This window comes from Triturus cristatus, chromosome 6 (genome assembly GCF_964204655.1).
Source record: "Triturus cristatus chromosome 6, aTriCri1.1, whole genome shotgun sequence".
Taxonomy (NCBI): Eukaryota; Metazoa; Chordata; class Amphibia; order Caudata; family Salamandridae; genus Triturus; species Triturus cristatus.
Genome location: NC_140589.1, coordinates 1,852,368,672 through 1,852,388,687, shown reverse-complemented (window position 1 = coordinate 1,852,388,687; position 20,016 = coordinate 1,852,368,672). Strand labels below are relative to the sequence as shown.

The 20,016-nt window shown below is 49.7% G+C and overlaps 1 protein-coding gene across 1 annotated transcript in view; it reads left to right on the top strand.

Moving 5' to 3' along the window:
- Window positions 1–1,065: 1,065 nt before the first annotated feature.
- Window positions 1,066–20,016, top strand: part of LOC146822194 (nigwaprin-b-like) — a 257,200-nt gene continuing 238,249 nt past the window's right edge. Inside the window, exon 1 of the mRNA XM_085613330.1 lies at window positions 1,066–1,182. Within this exon, the coding sequence (XP_085469456.1) occupies window positions 1,092–1,182 (91 nt within the window). The 5' untranslated portion in view covers window positions 1,066–1,091. The remainder of the gene's footprint in view (window positions 1,183–20,016) is intronic.

Sequence of the window (20,016 nt, the reverse complement as noted above, 5' to 3'; positions counted from 1 at the left end):
GCAGTGTGTGAAAAGTGGTTTAAAATTGATTACCAATAGAAAAATATTTTTATTCGATATCCAGTGGTATCAAAAGTAAAAAAGCAGAAATATTGGAGGAAAACGTGTGCACAAATAATGTAGGAACACGTCCTCTTGGGTCTACATGTTTCAGCCAACTAGCGTCTCAACAAAATGACAGTGGCTTTCTTCAGGACCATAACATAACACTACTGCGATGTGAAAAACTGTGAAAAGTGAGTACAAAAGGAACGATACAACCTACACAAGTACCTGCTTATCTGGGGATATGCGGCACCGTAGGGAAGTACAATTGTCACCTGTTGAAAACAAGGGGTAATTTTAACAAGGAAAGATATTAACAGGGACAGACATACATAATTGATCAGAGCTGGTCAAGATAACAAGTGTAGGTAGACTAATGCAGACATTTCAAAAGTAAACGTATGACATGAAGGGATCTGAAATGCCTTCTTACCCGTCAATGATCGGGGAACGTCCTACACTCCTGGTAACAACTCAGGGCGTGAGGCAACGCTCTAAAAGACAAAAGGAGCAGACTAATACTTTAAACCACTTTTCACACACTGCACTTAGTCTCACTACACTTTTGGCAGCTTTTTTCATTATGAGATTTATATCCTCCAAGTTACATCAATTAAAAACATCCTTGAGCTCCTCCTTTTTACAGTAATTAAAGGAGTTGTAGCTCTTTAACCGTACCAGGTGCGGTTAAGGGAGTCCCAGATGATGAAGCATGCCACTTCGGTGGGTGATGGGACTTGGTCCCTTTTAAAAGGACTTTTGCACATCTGTATGTAGCTGGCGCGCTGTGCTTGTGTTTAAGCTACAATTTCCTGCGGTCAAACATCTATTCTGGCTCTAACAAAGGGAGAAAAGCCTGACAAAACAAGTTTGTTGAGGCGCTGTCTCTGCAATGCTGTAGCTTGTGACCGGGAAATAATTAAAATATCATTGGCTGCTGTCCAGTCTTTGTTTGCCAGCATCATACTTCCTTCCGTCTCTCCCTGTGTTAGCCTATAAATCCCAGTCACAGGAGCAGCAGGCACTCAGAGATTGCTGTCCATGCCATGATGAAGTCTTCAGGTGCCATCTTGCTCCTTGCTGCCCTCCTTGTGCTCTGCGAGGCACTTCCAGTGGACGAGAAGGGCTCTCCTGCAGGTTAGTACACAGGGATCAGGCCCTCAGCATCTGACTGCACAATTCATCCGAGGGGTTGAGGTTGTGTCTCATTCTGAAGAAATACATGAATAATCTTTTCTTGTGTAAGAGACACTACGGAGATAGCGACTCTGCATAATGTTGATCTGGGTAATGTAAGTTTTTTAGTAGTGAGAGTTGTTTTTGTTGGGAGAGTAGGAGTAAACTACATCAATTAAAGTGTTTTGTGCCAGGGGTGTAAAGTAGGCACCAGACGTCCCTGTGGTACGGGGGAGGAGATATTCACTCTAAGTTCTTTGTATGTCAGTAAAATGCCAGGTCTCAGGAACTCCTTATAACATTTTGTAGTGGGGTAAGAGCAGGCCACTGCTTTCCGTTGCACCACTAGCGAGTGTATTCCTGGTTAAAGCACTGAAATGTTGCCTTGCTTTACTTTGCTTCTGGCAGGCATTACATGGTTGGAGGTTGGTTGTTCCCAAGCATCCACCCATGTATTTTTACATAAATCCAGATTTACTAACACTTGTAAACCTGAGTTCACGCAACAGAGGTGTGCCTACCAAATAGAGGCATTACTTCTTCTTTCCATGTGTGCTGCATCCTGCAACACACATGGAAAGAGGAGTATGCCTCTAAGGATTGTTTTTGTGCAGGAAGGCCTCCCTTAATTAAGGGAGTAGATCAAGAATTCTGTAATCTATTAGCAGACTTCTTTCAGGAAAAAGTGAAACCAGTCGCAAAATCCTTCTCTTGCCCCCATCGGATGACGAATGTGCACACTATGGGACCCTCCCCCACTACCTTGGAGGGAATAAGGGGTTCAGTTTTTCCAGCAGTTGCCATCCCTAGTTTTAATACATTTAATTTTATCTCGGATGTAAAGGTCATGACCATTCTTAATCAGACCAGAGCTGGATCCTCATGGGAGCCGTGCCCCCCAAAAGTCCTCCACTCGGTCTCTGAGGTCACAGCTAACTACCTCAAAGATATCTTAAATTGTATGTTCTCCGAACTGTATGTTCTCCGAGGGATATTTTCCTCTACAATGGAATAATGCATCCAGTCTCCCATTGCTGAAAAAAGCTAATTTGGACTATAAAGACCCAAACAACTATAGGCCAATCTCCCAATTGCCTCTGCCGGCCAAGATCTTGGAAAAGGCCTTCAATATCACCCAGTTTATTAATGAGAATAAACTTCTGGATAGCTCTCAATATGGCTTTAGGGGACTACATAGAATGGCGCTGGCCCTGATCAATGTGTCGGAGGAAATAAGAGAGGTCATGGATAAAGGTGGGTAGTTGGCCTTGATCCTGATGGACCTCTCATCAGCCTTCAACAAGGTAAATCATGCTGTCTTTATTAGCTGTCTCTTCTCCCTGGGCAATAGAGGTAGGGCGCTGGATCTACTGAAGTCCTTTCTCAGTGACTGTGAGCAACTGGTAGAGCTTGGGAGATACAAGTCCCCGTTCTCTTTTCCTTGCGGGGTGCCACAGGGTTCCTCGCTGACTCCGACCATTTTCAACCTTTATGTCACACCACTCTGCTCACTTATAAAGTCCTTTAGCTTTAAGACAGCATCATACGCCGACAACACGCAAATTGTAGCATCCTTTGCAGGGGATTCACCAAACACTGCGTCAATATTCCACGATTGTATGCGTGAAGTAGGTAATTGGATGTCCCAAAACTGCCTGAAGCTAAATTCAGGTGAAACTGAGGTGATTCTCTTCAGATGAGCTTACTCCTTCTGGACACCAAGTTGGTGGCCACAAGAATTGCGAGAAATCCCCGAGCTAGTTACAAAGGTGAAAAACTTAGGAGTTTACTTTTACACCAACCTGTACTTCGGAGAACGAATCAAGGCGATCACCTCTTCCTGCTTCTTTATGATTAAACCCTCAGGAAAATATAACCTTTCTTTCCTTTAGAACTCCAGAAAGCTGTGGTCGCTGCACTCATCTTGTCTAAAATTGATTACTGCATTGGGTTTTTTCTCAATATACAATCACTATATTTTAATAAATTGCAGGTCCTCCAAAATGCAGCAGCTTGTCTGCTGCTTGCTATTCCAAAACATCAGTCAGTGAGCCATGCTCTTCCACCTCTCCACTTGCTACCAGTTAAAAGACAAATCGAATGTTAGTCCCTCTGTATTGCCTTTTAAAAGCGCTACATGAGCTTGGCCCCGATTACTTAACACGGAGTTTCACGTGGTACATCCCAGAGAGGCAGATTCGGTCAATGGCCTCCTCCAATATGATAATTCCAAGGGCTAAAACTGCCTCATGGGGAAGGAGAAGTTTTGTGGCGGGCACTGCTAGCTTGTGTAAATTTCTGCCTCTGACACTGAAGAAGGAAAGCAATCTTCTGTCATTCTGCAAACCTTTGAAAACTTGATTGTTCAACAACTAGCTCAAATTCTGGTTAGCCAAAATCAGTAGTAACACCATGCCTAGACACCCTCGGGTATTAGTGAGCATTATAAATCTCAATTTAATTTAATTTCATTTGTGCAAAACCCAGCTGAATGAGAAGATAAGATAAATCCAGAAGCTAATCTGAAGCATGAAAGAATGTTAATGAGGATGGAATTAAGAACACAGCGGATACTTTTATTTCATCATTTCAAAATATGCACTTTTCATGAAGTATCATAATAAAAAAGTTCCAAAAAGCAGTGACATTTAATAGCTTACCTTCACGAAACAGCCATAGTCATACCTAGGAGAATCTGGTGAAATACATAAAATAACTACGGGCTGGAAGAGCAAAGTTTTGTTGATGTTCAACAGCCTGCTTTTGCGGATCGGGCCATTTGCAACCCAAAAGATATTTTTTTAAAATACAAACATCAAACTGTGAATCTATAGAATTGCACTTTGGGTTTGCTATTCAGTGTTTGGAACTGTAATGTTTAGGGCATCCATTCCAAACATCGAATCCCAATTGTATGTATTAATGTTTTGCGATAAAATTCCACTTGCAAAGCCCTAATATTTCAACCTCTTGAAAGGAGGTGGTAACTCCTTTGCAAATAGGGACGGTTCTGCAAGGAACCCTTTCCCATTGAAGAATGTTGAAAATATATTGTTTTTTTAACCTGCAGTGGTCCCACAAACCGCTGCCTACTCTTAAAAAATAAAAGTTAAACGTTTATTTATTTTCTTTTTTAAACAGATCCTCTTCTCCTTTAAGGAAAATGGGCTGCATTTGAAACAAAAAGATAGCTTTACTTAAAAGCAATCACAGACCCCAGAAGTCATGCATCCCTGAGATGGATAGCAATTTCAATTTCAATATAAGCTTTATTCTGTATGCAGAAACAACCACAAAAGCAGTTATAATAATAAAAACATGGATACAAAATATGAGTCATTTATACAGATTTTAGCAGCAAATTGCATAAAAACAGGTCCTTATCAGATAGATACTAGATTTTAAGGAACATTACCTTTGCTTACAATATTAGCTTTTAGGATAAATAAGGTCACACTAAAACAGACCCCGGAATCACCCAGGTCAGCTAATAATTTCATTGCAGCTTTGTGTTTTCTCACATTTTGTTTTAAAAATAATGGTTTTAGATAGTAGTGCCTAAAATTCAAAAAAAAGATTACAAAAGAGCATAAAGTGAACTGTGCTTTGACTGCCTGTCACATGGACAAGGAGACGAATCTAAAGGGCAGGATTTCATTACAGGGAAAGTGACTAGATGGTGTAAAATTCCAAGTCTAAGTCTGGTCAATACAAAGCGATGTGTTGGCTTTGTAACCTGGTTTAGATACTTTTGAAAAACCATCTTAGGCTCAAGCGTTTGATAACATTTAAAAAGTCAATTTTTCCCCCACCACTCACATACGAGATTCCTTTTTATAGATCAGAAAAACACTCTTGATCGTCTGTTTCGTTAGCGTTGTCACCTGTACAGGTTTCGACTCAATTGATAGATTAAACAGCTTGCGATATGTATTACTGGTATAATTTAACCAAGCAATATTAATGTTTTATCCAGAGATAGACAGTCCCTAATCATTGCATCAGTCCCAATGAAATCAGATCTGCTGGGTACTGTAGTCCTACTTCCTGGTGTATTATCTCAGCGGATGCTGCGGAAGGTAAAATTAAAAGACCCTTTAAAAAGGAATTTTCTTCGTGCTGCAATACCTGACTAAAGTGGTAGCCCTACACCTCTGCACCATACAAGGCGGTGGCAACAGATCTAGCCTTATAAATTGCGAGCATTTTATTGATTGGCTGGTTGTCTAATTTTGTCGCAAATCTAAAAGCCCCATGCACACTCCTATTCATCTTAGACTGGGCATTTCATTTGACCATTTACCACAACCTGAAAAGGTTACTCCCAGGTAGCAAAACGTGTTGACAGTATCGAATGGAGTATTATCAAAATAAAAAGATTCACATTTCTTTAATTTAGGCCCCTGCAAACCATAGCGTGTCTTTGTTTTGTTAATTACAAGTTTCCTTGATTTGATAAAATCCCCAAAACTGTTAATTAATCGGGGTCATGGATAGTAACGCGAAGTAGTCTGCATAAAGCAGCACTGGATAGGACTCCCAGAGATTTTTGGGGCATCATCTTATACCAGTTGCATAACCTTATCTACCTTATTGATAAACAATAAAGAGGAGAGGAGCCAGGACACAACCCTGACGAATGCCTCGTTTCACGTCAAAGTTTGGTGTGCATTCGCCTCCTGGCCCATACCGCACTTTGTTCAATAGCATCTCATGGAGTCTCGGAAGGAAAAATATAATTGGTCTGGGTGCACCAAAGCTAAGCAAAGTCAGCAAAAGATTTGAGTGGTGGACACGGTCAAATGCGCTGCTAAGATCTGCGAAGCACAGGTACAGTTTCTGTTCTTTGGCACATGTATATTTTCCTATTAACAGGTCCAGGTTTATACACTGTTTGATAGTCCCCACCACTTTCCTAAAGCTGTATTGTGATGGGGAATGTATCTCCTTTCCATTCGCCCACTCTTCTAGTCTCATTAAAAGAACTTTACTCATCACCTTAGCTATTGCCCTTCTTATAAAGGGGGAGGATAACAGACTTGCACCATGAGGGGGGTATACACTCTGTCACAACTGTGTTGAACACCCTAGTGAGAATGGGCCTCCATAAATCGGTTGCAGCTTTATACACATCTACTGGGACCCCATCTGGACCTGTGGCTTTTCCCCCCTTGCTTCACTTTATTCCCATCTGTACCTCTTCAATTGTAATATTTAATGGTAAGGTGGGCCAGTTACTCTGTGTTATGCTCGATGTGCTCCCTGCTTCACAGTCTGGTGGGTTAAAAATACTTGAAGAGTGAGCTGCCCAAGCTTTGCATGTAACGTGGGATAACCGCTCAGGGAACAAATAACTCTTTAAAAAAGGGGCGTTAACTGTTTCCCAAAACAGTTTCTTGTTAATAGTTTCTGCAGCCACAGATAGCTTATCCCAGGCTTCTTCCTGTTATTCCCTCTTCCTAGCTGACATATTTGTTTTATAATTAACCCAAAGGGTTTTGATCAAAGCATCGTCTCCAGGTTGGCAATGCAAGGCCTGTTTCAGTTGGTTTGAAGCCAATGTACACGTGTGGTTGAACCAGCCTCTACCTTGTCTGATTTGTGCCTGATGGGGGCGAGTCAGAATCCCGTTAATAATAGCATTAGTGGGGAAGGAGCCTAGCGCGCAACCAAGATGGCCGCGTAGGTGCGAGGCTCCCGAGGACCTCCGTGACCTCCTACAACTATCCTGAAAATATCCTGTCCTAGATGAGGGGACTGTGTTGGTGAGCCCGAGCTGAGGTGACACCCGTTTTCCGCTTCCAAATTGGACCTCGGACACCGGCGGGAGCACCGATCGAGGTTTGCGGCCTTCTCCTCGCCGAACCCCGGATTTGAGCTGTGGGGTGATCCGGGAACAAAGTGAACAACAGCGGCGGGCAGGGCTTGGTGACTCGCGTACCCCGCACTTTCACTTTCGCTTTCGCACCCTCCTTGCTGTCTCGGCGAGGTTGGGTCGCGGGGCTCTGTGAGTTGGTGTGGCCTCGTTGGGGTACCCTGCCTGCCCGCCGGCTGTAATTCACCCCGCAGACCTGAGGTGGCCCCCCCCCGGAGCCCGTGAACCTGCTTGCCTGCCCTTTCCGACGTGGCTGGTGCGACCGGGAGACTGGGACCATGGCCATGAAGCAAGATGGTGACCGGGCAAAGGTGAAATCGACCCGACGTGGCACAGTCCATCAGTCTAACAGCATGGACCGCTATACCCTCCAGAAGGGATCTCCCGAGGTGCCACGTAGGTCCCCTGAGGGCCCGACTGATGCTCCTGATCTGCCCGCGGATCTGACTCTGCGGGATGTCATGGGCGCCATCGCCGAGATGAAGGCCTCGGTGGGCCAGCGTTTTGATACACTGGCGCAGAAGATCGACTCGGTCCTTGTGGATGTTGGCCTGGTGAGGGCCGATCTTTCCAAGACCAATGACCGGGTCGATTCTTTGGCCCACACCGCATCGGGCCTTACGACAGATGTGGCGGCCCTACAAAAGGAGGTGCGCCAGCTTGGCCAGGCGAGTGCGCTGATGGATCGCCGCCTGGAGGACTCCGAGGGTCGGGCCCGGAGGAACAACATCCGCATCATCGGGGTGCCTGAGGGACGTGAGGAGGCGGCGGCGGACCTATTTGTGGAAGACTTGATTGTTACCCATCTCCAACCCCGGGGGCTGAGTAAATTCTTCGCGGTGGAGAGGGCCCACAGGGTTCCCGGGGGAGGGCCTAAGGTCGGGGCCCCTCCGAGGCCTCTCATTGCCCGGATTTTCAATTTTCGGGACAGAGACGCTATCCTGCAATCCTCCAGACTACAGGGACCGATCAGACTCGAAAATATGGACGTTAATTTTTATCCTGATTTCACCCCAGCGGTCCAGAAGCAGAGACTGAGCTTCCTCGGTGTCAAACGTCGTCTACGGGACCTAAACCTCAAGTACGCCATGCCTGCGAGTGGAGGTGGATGGCCGCACACAATTTTTTGATCGTCCCGAAGCGGCCGGGGACTGGCTGGATACTCTGTCTGGGGATCGGGATCGGGGGGGCGGGGGGGGAGCGGTGGGGGGAGAGGGCTCGCCGGATCAGGACTGAGGGACTAATATTAGGCCTCGCTCTGGACAAAATTGATGCCATTCTTGACCATGCGTCTGTTCGCGTAAGTTCCCCTCCTATGGAGGTTGTGTGGGGTCTCTTGGGGGTTCTCCCTCCTCCTCTGGGGGTCTAGTTAGTTCAACCATCTATGGGGCGACAGGCACACTGCACGTTGGGGGGGCTGTTTGGGCTCATGCAGGGGTGCAGGGAGGGGGGAGTTCTGTTGGGGTGGGTGGGTAGGGGTGGGGTGTTGTTCTTTTTTATCACAAGGCAAACCCATTTTTGTGTTGGTTCTAAGGTGCTCTCGGGGGGACGAATGATGGCTTCTGTGTGTGATGGGGGGTAGGGAATTAACTTTGTTGTCTTGGAACGTTAATGGACTGGGGGACAGGATCAAACGAGGTGTGGTCCTGCAGTATTTGAAGCGAATCTCGCCCGATGTAGTCTTTCTGCAGGAGACACACCTTATTGGCAATTCTTTCTGTGCCATGAATCGGCGTGGCTACCGTCTAATGGCCCACTCGGGCTTCACGTCAGGCTCAAGGGGTGTGGGCATCATGGTAAAGAACTCGCTCCCGTTAGAAATTGATGAGGTGCTCAACGATGATAGGGGACGTTACACTGTCCTGATGGGGAGAATGGAGAGCAAAGTGGTTGTCTTTGTATCAGTATACGTCCCACCGGGGCTGCAGTCGACCACCTTTGCGGATCTGGGGCGCCTCCTCCTTGGCCTTCCGGGGGGGCTTCTGGTGGTGGGGGGGGACTTCAATGCGGTGGTGTCTGGGACTGTGGATCGTCACCCCCCTAGGGACCTCCCCCGGGCGCATGCGTGGCTATCCGGCCTCTTGGATACACTGGGATTGGTGGACTGCTGGCGCTTAAAACATCCCACGCAGCTGCAGTACACTTTCCACTCGGGGGCCCACGGTAGTCTCTCACGGCTTGATTATGTCCTTGTCCCGGCGGCCTATGTCGGGAGGGTGGGAGAGGTGCGCCATTTGGCACGGGGTATCTCAGATCACTCCCCACTCCTGTTACACTTTGATGTCTTTCCGAGGGGTGAGGGCAGGGTAGCCCCAATCAATTCCTGGTACCTGCGCGACCCCACCATTCGCGCTGACTTGATCAAATCCCTGCAGCGATATTTTGATGAGAATGTGGGGTCCGTGCCTTCGGCTATCTCCCTGTGGGAAGCCTTCAAGACAGTCCTTAGAGGGGAGGCCCTGTCCCTTATTTCCCACGCCCGGAGGCGCGAGCGGGAGGAGGTGACCCGGGTGGAGGCCGAAATCGCCGAATTGGAGGGTGATCTAGAGGGTGGGGTGACGGATGCTGCACTACATGTCCTCCAACTCAAGCAGGCGGCCTATAGGGCCCTCGTCACAGAGGCGGCCAGGGGCCTCAGTAGGGAGCAACAGGGGCGACTGTATGATGTGGGTGATAAGGCTGGTAAACTGATAGCGTGGTTGGACAAAATGGAGAGAGCAAATCGAGTGGTCCCGCTGATTGAGAAGACGGATGGTGTGAGTGTAACCGAGCCAGAGGAAATTGTCTCCTGTTTCGCGGATTATTTCCGCGAGGTGTATTCCCCGGTCTCTTCCTGCTCGGTGGAGGATTCCCATGCCCTGCTTAGGGATATCGCGCTGCCTTCCCTCTCGGAGGAGGACAGGGTGTCGCTGGACGCCGCTCCCACCTCCGACGAAATTGCCCTCGCCATACGTTCGGTCGCTTCTGGCAAGGCCATGGGCCCGAATGGTATCCCTATCGAGTTGTACAAGTTGCGACCGGATGTCCTGGCGCCCCACCTCCGCGCAATGTTCCTGGCAGCCCACTCGCTGGGCTCCCTCCCGCTGGACCAGCGTCTGGCTACAATCGTGGTGATCCACAAGGAAGGGAGACCTCGGGACCGGGTTACATCCTATCGGCCTATCTCGCTCTTGAATGCGGAGCCCAAAATTCTCGCCAAGGTACTGGCCAGTCGGCTGGTCGGCGTGGTGGGCGATCTGGTTCACCAGGACCAGTCCGGCTTTATTCCCCATCGCAACACGGCCCTTAACCTGCGGCGTTTGCATGGGGTGCTCGCACGTGTCCCATTCGTGCGGGAGCCGGCCATTTTGGCGTCCTTAGACGCCACCATGGCGTTTGACACGCTTGAGTGGCCGTACATTTGGGCGATGCTTGCGAAGTTTGGATTTGGCCCAGGGTTCATCAGTTGGGTCAAATTGTTGTATTCGGGCCCATTGGCGCAGGTGGTGGTGAACGGAAGAGTATCGGCCCCATTCGAGCTGGGCCGGGGCACGCGACAGGGCTGCCCCTTGTCACCGCTCCTGTTCGCGCTTGCCTTGGAGCCCCTGGCGGAGTGGCTGCGGTGGCATCCTTCTATCCGTGGTCTCCGTTGGACCCCCGAGTATGAGGACCGCGTGTCCCTATACGCTGATGATATCCTTCTGTACCTAGCCTCCCCACGTAAATCACTAATAGTACTGGTTGATGTTTTACATTCATTCGGCCGCAACTCAGGCCTTGTCATCAACTGGGCTAAATCATGTGTGTATGTGCTCTCTGGGGAGGCTCCCGTCCTCCCGCGGGGCTGTCCGATCCAGATCGCCTCACGGGGGTTTAGGTACCTGGGTGTCTTCATTACTCTGGACCCGGAGGCCCGCTACGAACGGAACTTGCTTCCCCCCCTCCAGCGCCTGAAGGAGGACGTCGCGCGCTGGCGGCTCCTGCCGCTTTCGCCGCTCGGCCGGGCGGCATTGTTCAAGATGATGTTGTTGCCACGCTTCCTGTACGCTTTGCCCGGCGCGCTACTTCCGTGAGGTGGAGAGTCTGCAACGCCGCCTGTTCTGGGACGGGAGGCCGCGTATTGCCCTGGCGAAGTTGACGCTCCCATGGTACGACGGGGGGATTGCCCTCCCGGATATTAAACGGTACTACTGGGCTTCCCAGCTAGCTGCAATTAACCATGGCCTATACGGGCCTGCCTTAAACCCGGCATTTGAAATGGACAAGATGCTACTGCCAGGTGGCGACTACAATCGAGCGCTCTATTCTGGCGCGCCCGACGCTCATCTGACGGGCCCCACGCGTGTCATGGTGCGAGTGTGGCACGCGGCCAATGCAGCTATGGGGTGGAAGGACCGTTTGACCCGGGCATCACCGCTATATGCGTCTGAGCGGTTGGGCTCCCTCTGGACCTCGAAGGGCTTCGAGAAGTGGGACATAATGGGCATCAGTAAAGTGGGGGATCTCTGGACGAGGGGGGGATTTAAAACATTCGAGACGCTGCAGACGGAATTTCAGTTGCAGGGCAGTGAATACTTTCGGTATTTGCAGGTCCGTCATGCACTGGGCTCCGTCTTCCCAGACGTTGCCTCCATCCCGGAGTCTTCCCCCCTGGAGGATAGAGTGCTGGATGGCCACGTCCCAGACAGCACGATCTCACTGATCTACAAAAAACTGATCAATGACCGCTCGGGCTTGCTGACTGGCCTCCGTGAGGCTTGGGTTGCCGACGGGCTGGAGTTGGACGACGAGGACTGGACCTCCGCGGTGGCCTCTCCGAAGGAGGTGGCCATACCGGCTCGCCTTCGCTTCGTCCAGCTTAAGATACTCCACCGGGTCTACATGACGGGGCCAAGGCTTCTGCGTATGGGTTATGCTGAGGATGGGTTGTGTAAGCGTGGGTGTGGTGCTTTGGCGACCTTTCTGCATATTTTGTGGGAATGCCCGGAGGTGGAGCGATTCTGGCGTGGTGTGCATGAGATCCTGCGAGTGGTTACGCGTGTGGCGCTGCTGCCCGAAGCGAGGAGATGCCTGTTGAATGTGTGGGAACCAACTGATTACTCGGCCCCGCAGACGTGGTGGGTGACTCTGGGATATATGATAGCTAAGCGTGATATTGCTCAACTGTGGGGATCCCAGAGGCCCCCGGCAGTGTCGGCCTGGAAAGAACACATGGACTGGTGCATGTTTCGAGAAAAGGTGGTGTATGTGGCGAGGGGTAAGCCTGGGACATGGGTGAAAGTATGGGGCCCCTGGAACGCCTACCGCGGGGGTATCTGTGCACCACCGTTGCTGCCCACTACCTCACCAGCCCCGTCCCCTTAGCCGACTCCTTCCCCCGGCCCCGGGCACAGGGTTCCCCCAGTCCTCGCTCTGTTCTCTTCCCCCTCTTCAGACTCCTGTGGATAGTTGGGATCCCCCATTTAGGGGAGCACATGCTGCTATTTTCGATTGCGGGTTGCCTTGTGGGTGTGGTTTTTCTTGTTGTTTGTAATTTAAAATGAAACCGTATTGTGTGGTCTGGCTGATGTGGCTTATGACGTTGATACCTCCTGAGTATGCTCCTCTGCAACGCCAAGTGTTTTATGCATGTATGTCTTATGCTCCTGTCATTACTAGCGGCCGGCCGGAAGGTTGTAGGCCCATACTTGTATATTCTTGAGACTTGTAATAAACGGTTTCAAAAAAAAAAAAAAAAAAAAAAATAATAATAATAATAATAGCATTAGTATTAATAAAATTAATTATCAGTTGAGTTGGACTGACTACTTCATTAAGACAATAGGAAATCTCTTCTCCATATTTTATAAAGATTCCATGTAAAATTTCAATGGGGTCAACTCCAATCCCATTTAATACGACATTAGGTTTTATGGAGGCGATATTCACTATGGTACTTGGGTGGTCCACAAGCGTTCTGCTCCACAAGAGAACTGTCATTAAGATACAGCTGTGATTGCTCAACGGTAGCTGGGCTACCCTCGGGGTGGCACACAAATTGCTAACAATGGAAGAAATCCGCATGTAAACCATGGTAGATGAAGCATTCCTACATATGAAGGTTGGGATCTGGTCACCATTAATTTCACAGGCAGACTATAACATTTCTAAGTCATACTTAGTATACCTGGATCCTGCACTGGGACATTTCCTGTAAACAGGTGAGTAAAAGCGTTTTGGTTATTTTGTAACAGTTAGAAGTTTTTATAGATTTTCCAACTCCACACTCCCCAGGGTCAAGGGTACACTCGTGTTACACCATCAGCGGCAATAGGGCAGCTGGTTGCGGAGTGCTGAGGCCCAATGTTATCCATTGGGGGATAGGAGACCTCCGATTGGTGGCTGCTTACGAGCAGGCCAGAGGGTTGTGGGAGCAAAGCTCCTGGACTTGAGCTCAGGGAACGTGGGGGATCAGGCCAGCACAAAAGGTGCACCCTCAGCGGCACTGGGGAGGCCGGATGCAGAGTGCTGTTTTGGAGTTGGCCGCCTGTAGCTTTCAATTGGGAGCCTCCAGTTTGCAAACACACTAAAGGCTTGAGGACAAAGGTCTTCTGGGTGTGACCATCACTTGGAGAGGTAAGTTGGGATGCTGCGGGTTGATTAGACACCATAGGTTGGGCCACCCAAGGCTGTGGGTCGTCAGGTGCAGGAGTGTCTTTTAAGGTCAGATCTACTTACCAGCTCCTGGTCGCGGTTGGGGGGACCTTCCGGTTTCAAGCTGCAGGCGTCGGCTGGAGGCTTGAGGCAGGTCAGGCGTCACCGGATCTTGGCTCAGGTTCGTCTAGGAGACCTCCTCGGGGTGTTGGGCCACTCAAACTCGGGCCGTGGGTGTCAGGTGCAGAGTGGTGCAGACTTGCAGTCTTTGCCGGAGCTGGAGTCTGTGGGTGAACAAATCCAGTGTTCACAGGAGGCAAAGTCTTTTCTTTTGAAGGCAGGGCAGGGCCTCGGGGCTCTTGAGGTTGCTGGCTGCAGGACACACTGGAGTTTCGCTTTTGCAGGTTCGAGGTGGGGACAGGCTGGTAGGCTGGGTTCAAGTCAGTGGGCGTCCTCCTCCTCTTAGCTTCGGCATGGCTGTTCGGTCCTTCTTCTTCCTTTCTTCTTGTACTTTCTAGTCTGAGGAAGCAAGGTTCGGCAGTGCCCCTAAATACAAGATTTAGGGGTGTTACAGGTCAGTAAAAAGGTTGGGACCAATGGGTCGCTTCCTTGGGGTGGGTACACCCCCTACAATGCCACCCTACAGCGGGAGGGGGGCATATGCCTCACTCTGGTTGGCTGGGTGCCCCCATCTGCAAGATGGCGGGGACTGAGAACTGTGCTTCACCTCACCTCCCCCACCTGAGGGGTGGGGTTGGCAAAGGTGGGCACAACTGTCTTCCTCACTTGTTTTTCCCTCCGGTACTCCCACCCCAAAGTGGGGGTTAAAACCAGTGGGGGCCAGTTCCCGAAAGCAGCAACAGGCCTGGGCAAGCTCACAAAGGTGGCAAACTTTTGAAGCTTTCCCTTTGTTGACCCTGCCCATCCTGGGGGAGGAGGCTGGGTACCTTGTCCCAGGATGTGCATTGTTTCCGGCTCCGAGAGCAGCAGGCTTTCAACCCAGGGTCCAGGAACATATCTAGTGGTGGCAGCTGAAAGCAGCCACTCAGCCTGGACACTAGTGGTAGGTCGTTTTTCAGGGGACATCTCTAAGATGCCCTCTGTGTGTATTTTTCATGAAATCCCACAATGGCATCACTGTGGGATTAATGTGCTGAGGAGTTTGATACCAAACTTCTCAGTTTTCAGTGTAGCCAGTATGGTACTGTGGAGTTCGTAATGATAAACTCCCAGCACCATATACACTTAATGGCAGCTCTGCACTTACAATGTCTAAGAATCGATTTTGACACTGTAGGTCTACAGGGCTCATGCACCTGTACCCTCACCACTGGTGTAGTGCACCCAGCTAGAGGGGTTACTGATCTATGCCAGGGCAGTGGGTTGTAGGCATGGCACACAGGGATGTGTGCCATGTTGACTTTTCACTTTGCTCTGCACCAAAACACGCAGCCTGCCAAGGCAGTGTGTGTGTGTGTATAGGTACAGGACCTCTAATGGTGGCACAATAAGTGCTGCAGCCCTTAGAAGCCTTCCCTGGTCACAGTAACCTAGGTACCTGTAGTATCATTTACCGGGGACTGACTTGTGTCCAGAGAGTGCCAATTGGGTTTGGTCTTCAATGCAGTTTTTGGGTAGCTGATTGGCAGGAGCCCAGGGCACACTTAGTCAAAGTACATCAGCAGTCCAGCAAAAGTGGGGGCAACCATCCAGAAACAAGGCACTTTCTCATACTCCTCCATAGTCATTGTGTGGAAAATGTATATAGTCGTCACCGTTCATTATTAACAGGGGGCAAATTTAAATATAAAAACCCCCAAACCAATGCTCCTATTAATTGAACGCAATGGTGTATCTAATCCCTTATCTAGCCCTGGAACTATTTTACTACGAATAGAATAAAAACATGTTATTGTAGAAATTAACCACAACCAGATCCCTCCCTCCTTTAGAGGTCAGCCACATTATTTGAGAGTCCACCCCAATAATTTACAATTACCGGCAACTTATTTGAAACGAGGAACAAAAGCCCTAATTTTGCCCTTCCAGCAGGAGATGGTATTGCCTGTACCCAATGCGAAGAGAATCCTGCATAATGAACAGGGGTGGTACACCAAGTTTCTTGTAAGCAAATTACTGCATGTTTATTGATAAAGTCGTACCAGCCTAGGGAATCCTGCTTACTAATTAGGACCAGCAATATTCCATGTTGCAATTCTATGGCCATTATCCATTCCATGCTCTAAATTGCTAGTAAAGGACTGTTGGACTTGGCCCTTCTGGCAGGTTCACCCCAGAACTTTTTGCTTTTTATTGGTGACTTGGTGTGGTGATTTTTGGTTTCTGCGCACTTTCCCTGTGTCCCAGGGTAAAGTGCGTGCGCACTCTGAGTGCATGTGGTGAGATAGGCCTGCCCTCCCATAGGAATGCATGGGGAATGTATGTGTCCCTAGTAGTTCCTGATGCGTGGGGTGTGCAGGCCCGAGTTTGGTATGTGCGGACTCGTGTGATTGAATGCTGCGCGATGATGTGTGTGTCGTGCATGTACCTAGTGTGGAAGTGCCACTTCTAGAAGTGGGCACTTCTGTGTGCAGTGTGTCTGGCGTGTGATTGGCTGGAGCTGGCTGGTGAGCCTGGCTCCAGGAGTCTGGTTGGGTCTGCCCCAGTGGTGAGTGTGAGATTAGCATGCTGATGGCTGGGGAGGAGTGCACCTTGGACCTGAATAGGGCAGGGCTTTCCCCACACAATGCTGGCTCCGCCCCCTGTGGTGCGACTGACGACCCTAGCCCTGCCAGTGAATAGAGTGAGGGGCTGAGCACATCAAGGGTGCTCCCCAACCAGCTGCGACTGGTTTTCCCCCTCACCCTGAACCAAGAACAAAGGGTTTTAGTGTATAAGAATGGGGCTGTGTCCCCACAGAAACTGTTCTCTGCCAGGATCTTACCTGAGGGGGGCTGCTGCTGCTGGACCAGAGGACCGCCACTTGGACTACCTCCCTGCCTGGAGGCCCAGTGAGCTGGCTCTGGGTCCAGCCTTGCCCCCCACCCCTGCCCTGCTGCATGCAGGGAAGAACTTTGCTGGACTTTGGGGTTCTTTGTCCCTAAAGCACTGGGAGCGCTTGATTTGTGGGACCTAGCGTCTGGGAGCGCTTTTTGGCAACCTTTGAGGGGTAGCGCTTCTGTTTCCCTGCAGCCTGGGGCTGCGCGCATTTTGAAAAGGGGATTCCCCCGCTTTTGGTGCTTTAATTTATAGCGGGTGCCCACCCCGCTTATCTGCTCATCTTGGACGTTAATACGAAGGCGGGAGCCCACCCCGCGCTTCGGTGTAAGGAGAAGATCACCGCCGCGGCCGGGCTCGAGGGAAGTCAGGCAGGCCGGGGGCGGGACTCCGGGACAACCGGAGTCGGAACTAGGAGGGCGGGAGCCTACCCCGCCTCCTTCCAGAGAATCGCGGCTGGTCTGAGCCCCGGAGCAGGCAGGAGCCTACCCTGTGCCCCGGGAACCTCGTCCGGAAGACAGGAAGCGGTGAGTGGGGGCATCCTCGTGTTGTGTGCGGAGCGAGTGCGCTCCACCGGGGGCATCCCTGTTTGTGAGCCCAGTGAAGGCTCCAACGACCGGGGGCATTTTGATAGAGCCTGTGAGGCTCCAACACGTGGGCACATTGTTTGCCAGAGCCTGCGAGGCTCACGAGTCCCCCGCGTGGGACTCCAACGGTTGGGGGCAGGATTTCCGAGTCCAGAGGGACTCCAACGATGGCGCATTGGTTGCCTAGAGCCCACGAGGCTCCCACCACGTTTTAGGGGCACATTTGTTTATTGAGCCTGTGAGGCTCTAACGGGGGCATTTCTTTATCGTTCAGAGCCCAGAGGGGCTCAGGGGACAGTCCGTGGACAGAGCCTGCCAGGCTCCAGCGTTGGCCCCATCATTGTCCTACCGCTGCCCAGCACTTAGTGGGCAGCTGCAACGTTTAGGTTGTGGCCTCTGTGTTTTGGCTTGCGCAGCTTGCGCAGCCGTGCCCTGACTTTTCTGGACACAGGGCGTCCTTGCCCCTTCAAGGCCAGTTGGCCTAAGGACTGCCACAGGTGGTGGCGAATGTGAGTTTGCGCTAATGTGCCTTGTGTTTACACCTCTGAATGTGCTTTTATGCGCCATGTGTATTATGCTTTTACCCCTACAGGTATCGTGATACTTAGGTGGTTGTTTGTTTTCTCCTAGTACAGGTGGTGCTAGTGAGGTCCTAGTTCCCTGCGCGATATTTTCCTAAGGTGGTTAGGGTTGCGTAGGTGGTACTTACCTGTTACCAGTAGTTACTGGTTGTGTGCTACATGTTCTATTTTTAGTGCTACAGTGATTGTATGTGCTATGTTCTAAAAGTATTATTCCTACGTTCTAAGTGCTATTCTCTACAAAGTGCTAATTCCTGACAGTGGTCCATGTGGCCCTGTCCCCTGTATATATAATCCCTTGTAAATTCTGCCCGTGCCTGTTGGCACATTGTAAAGTGTGTGTTTGTATCTAATGTGTTTTGGTATAATACAAAGGTTATTTTTATATAATACCTTGTGTGGAGTTTCTTTTGTGGTGGGCCTTGGGTGTTGTTGCTGGGTGCGCGCGCAAACGCTTTACACATCGCCTCAGGGATAAGCCTGTCTGCTCGTGCCAAGCTACCAAGGGGGTGAGCAGGGGTTATCTTTGGCGTGTAACTTCCTTGCCCTGACTAGAGTGGTGGTTTCTGCCTGACTTTGGCGCAAGCCTTAGCCAACCAGAAATCCCATTTCTAACAAGGACTCACAGCCATAATCCTTACATTGACTACTGCTAGCCAAAATAATGATCTCGCCATGTGGTAGATCAATAATCTGGTCTTTATAGCATAGTTCTTGCCAATCATTTTCCTGTAAGGTGCTCAGAGCTTGGTACCTATTTACAAAGGGCAATGCGATTCGAGACCGGGTTTCTATGCCTGGAGTAAAACGTAAACTACCGATCCCACACTCTACATACTGAAGACGTCTTAAGTGTCTATAAAAGAAACCCAGGGGCTGTAGTGATACATTCTGATCCATCTGTATGGCTGGGGTTGCCCTTACCAAGGAATTTCTGGCCCAGCTAGGGTCTCTAAAATAATAATTATACAATCTCCATTAAGGTTCTTCCACAAAGGGCCAACCCAGCTCACTCTTCGCGTTAGTAGTATCTGATCAGCTCTTGCCTCTGGGTATCAGCAGTCCATATGAAGCCAGTGTACCACTCTATTCTTTAGGATATCATGACTTTCCTTTTGGCCCGGTCGCAAGGGGGGTACATTAACTAAGACTGTTACATATAGGCAACATTCCGGTGGCAAATTCATTGAAACACTGGCTCCTCCACTTTGTGCACCATTATCTCCCATCAACTTATGCGTTAAAGGGTATTGCTCCAAGCCCGTCATATCCTTTTTCTCGTGTGAGTGGGCTTGGATTCACAAAGTCTGTTCTGTAATAGTACCCATAGTGTCCATGGGGCATATATGGTCTTCGGTTCCTTATACTTGCGTCCAACAGTTGTAAAAGCAGAAGGACCCCTGCACTGGTCTCTACTTGCCGCATTATATGTTGCCACGTCTGGGGGTGCGATGACATCTGGTGATATCTCAGGCAGGTTCCCCATTGTTGTTTCACCCCCCTCACAATGCCACTGCTAGAGTTCCTACAAAATGAACTAACCTTGTCCATTTAACAAATCAGATTATCAAGTTTTCATGATTTGGATGTAACCGGTCATCTATTTTAGTCAGTATGGCTCCAACCCTTTGGGCCAGTTGCGCGTTCAGAGGGGTATCTGGGTTGGCTATACACGCACTTACTGCTTCTAGGGGCCTCTGATGAGCTCTTTTCCGGCCTTTTGAGCCACGAGCCATTACACCTTTTGTGCCTCTTCGGTGTGGGGGTCCATCAGATGTTGGTGGGAAGTCAGATCATGTATTCAACCCTAAATTTGGCGTATTTTGCATATTTCGAGGGGCCCTACCTTTGGTGCTCCCAGAATTATTTACCCCCTCCGATTGCGCACTCCCTAAAGTTAATGACCCATTATTGACTCTAGCTGTCCCAGCCGCCACCATACCTAACCCTAGTGAGAGGTGATGTCCCATCCTGTCGATTTCGTCAGGGATGGCGCTAACTGCTCGTACTGAAAACGAGTCAATAGTTGTACGTGGGGTATCGGTGGCATTAGGTAGGGCTGTCGCTTTACTCTTGCCCATTCTAATATTACGCTATCATAGGACATAGTACTTTAGGTGCAAGATTTTCTATAAAGGTCAGG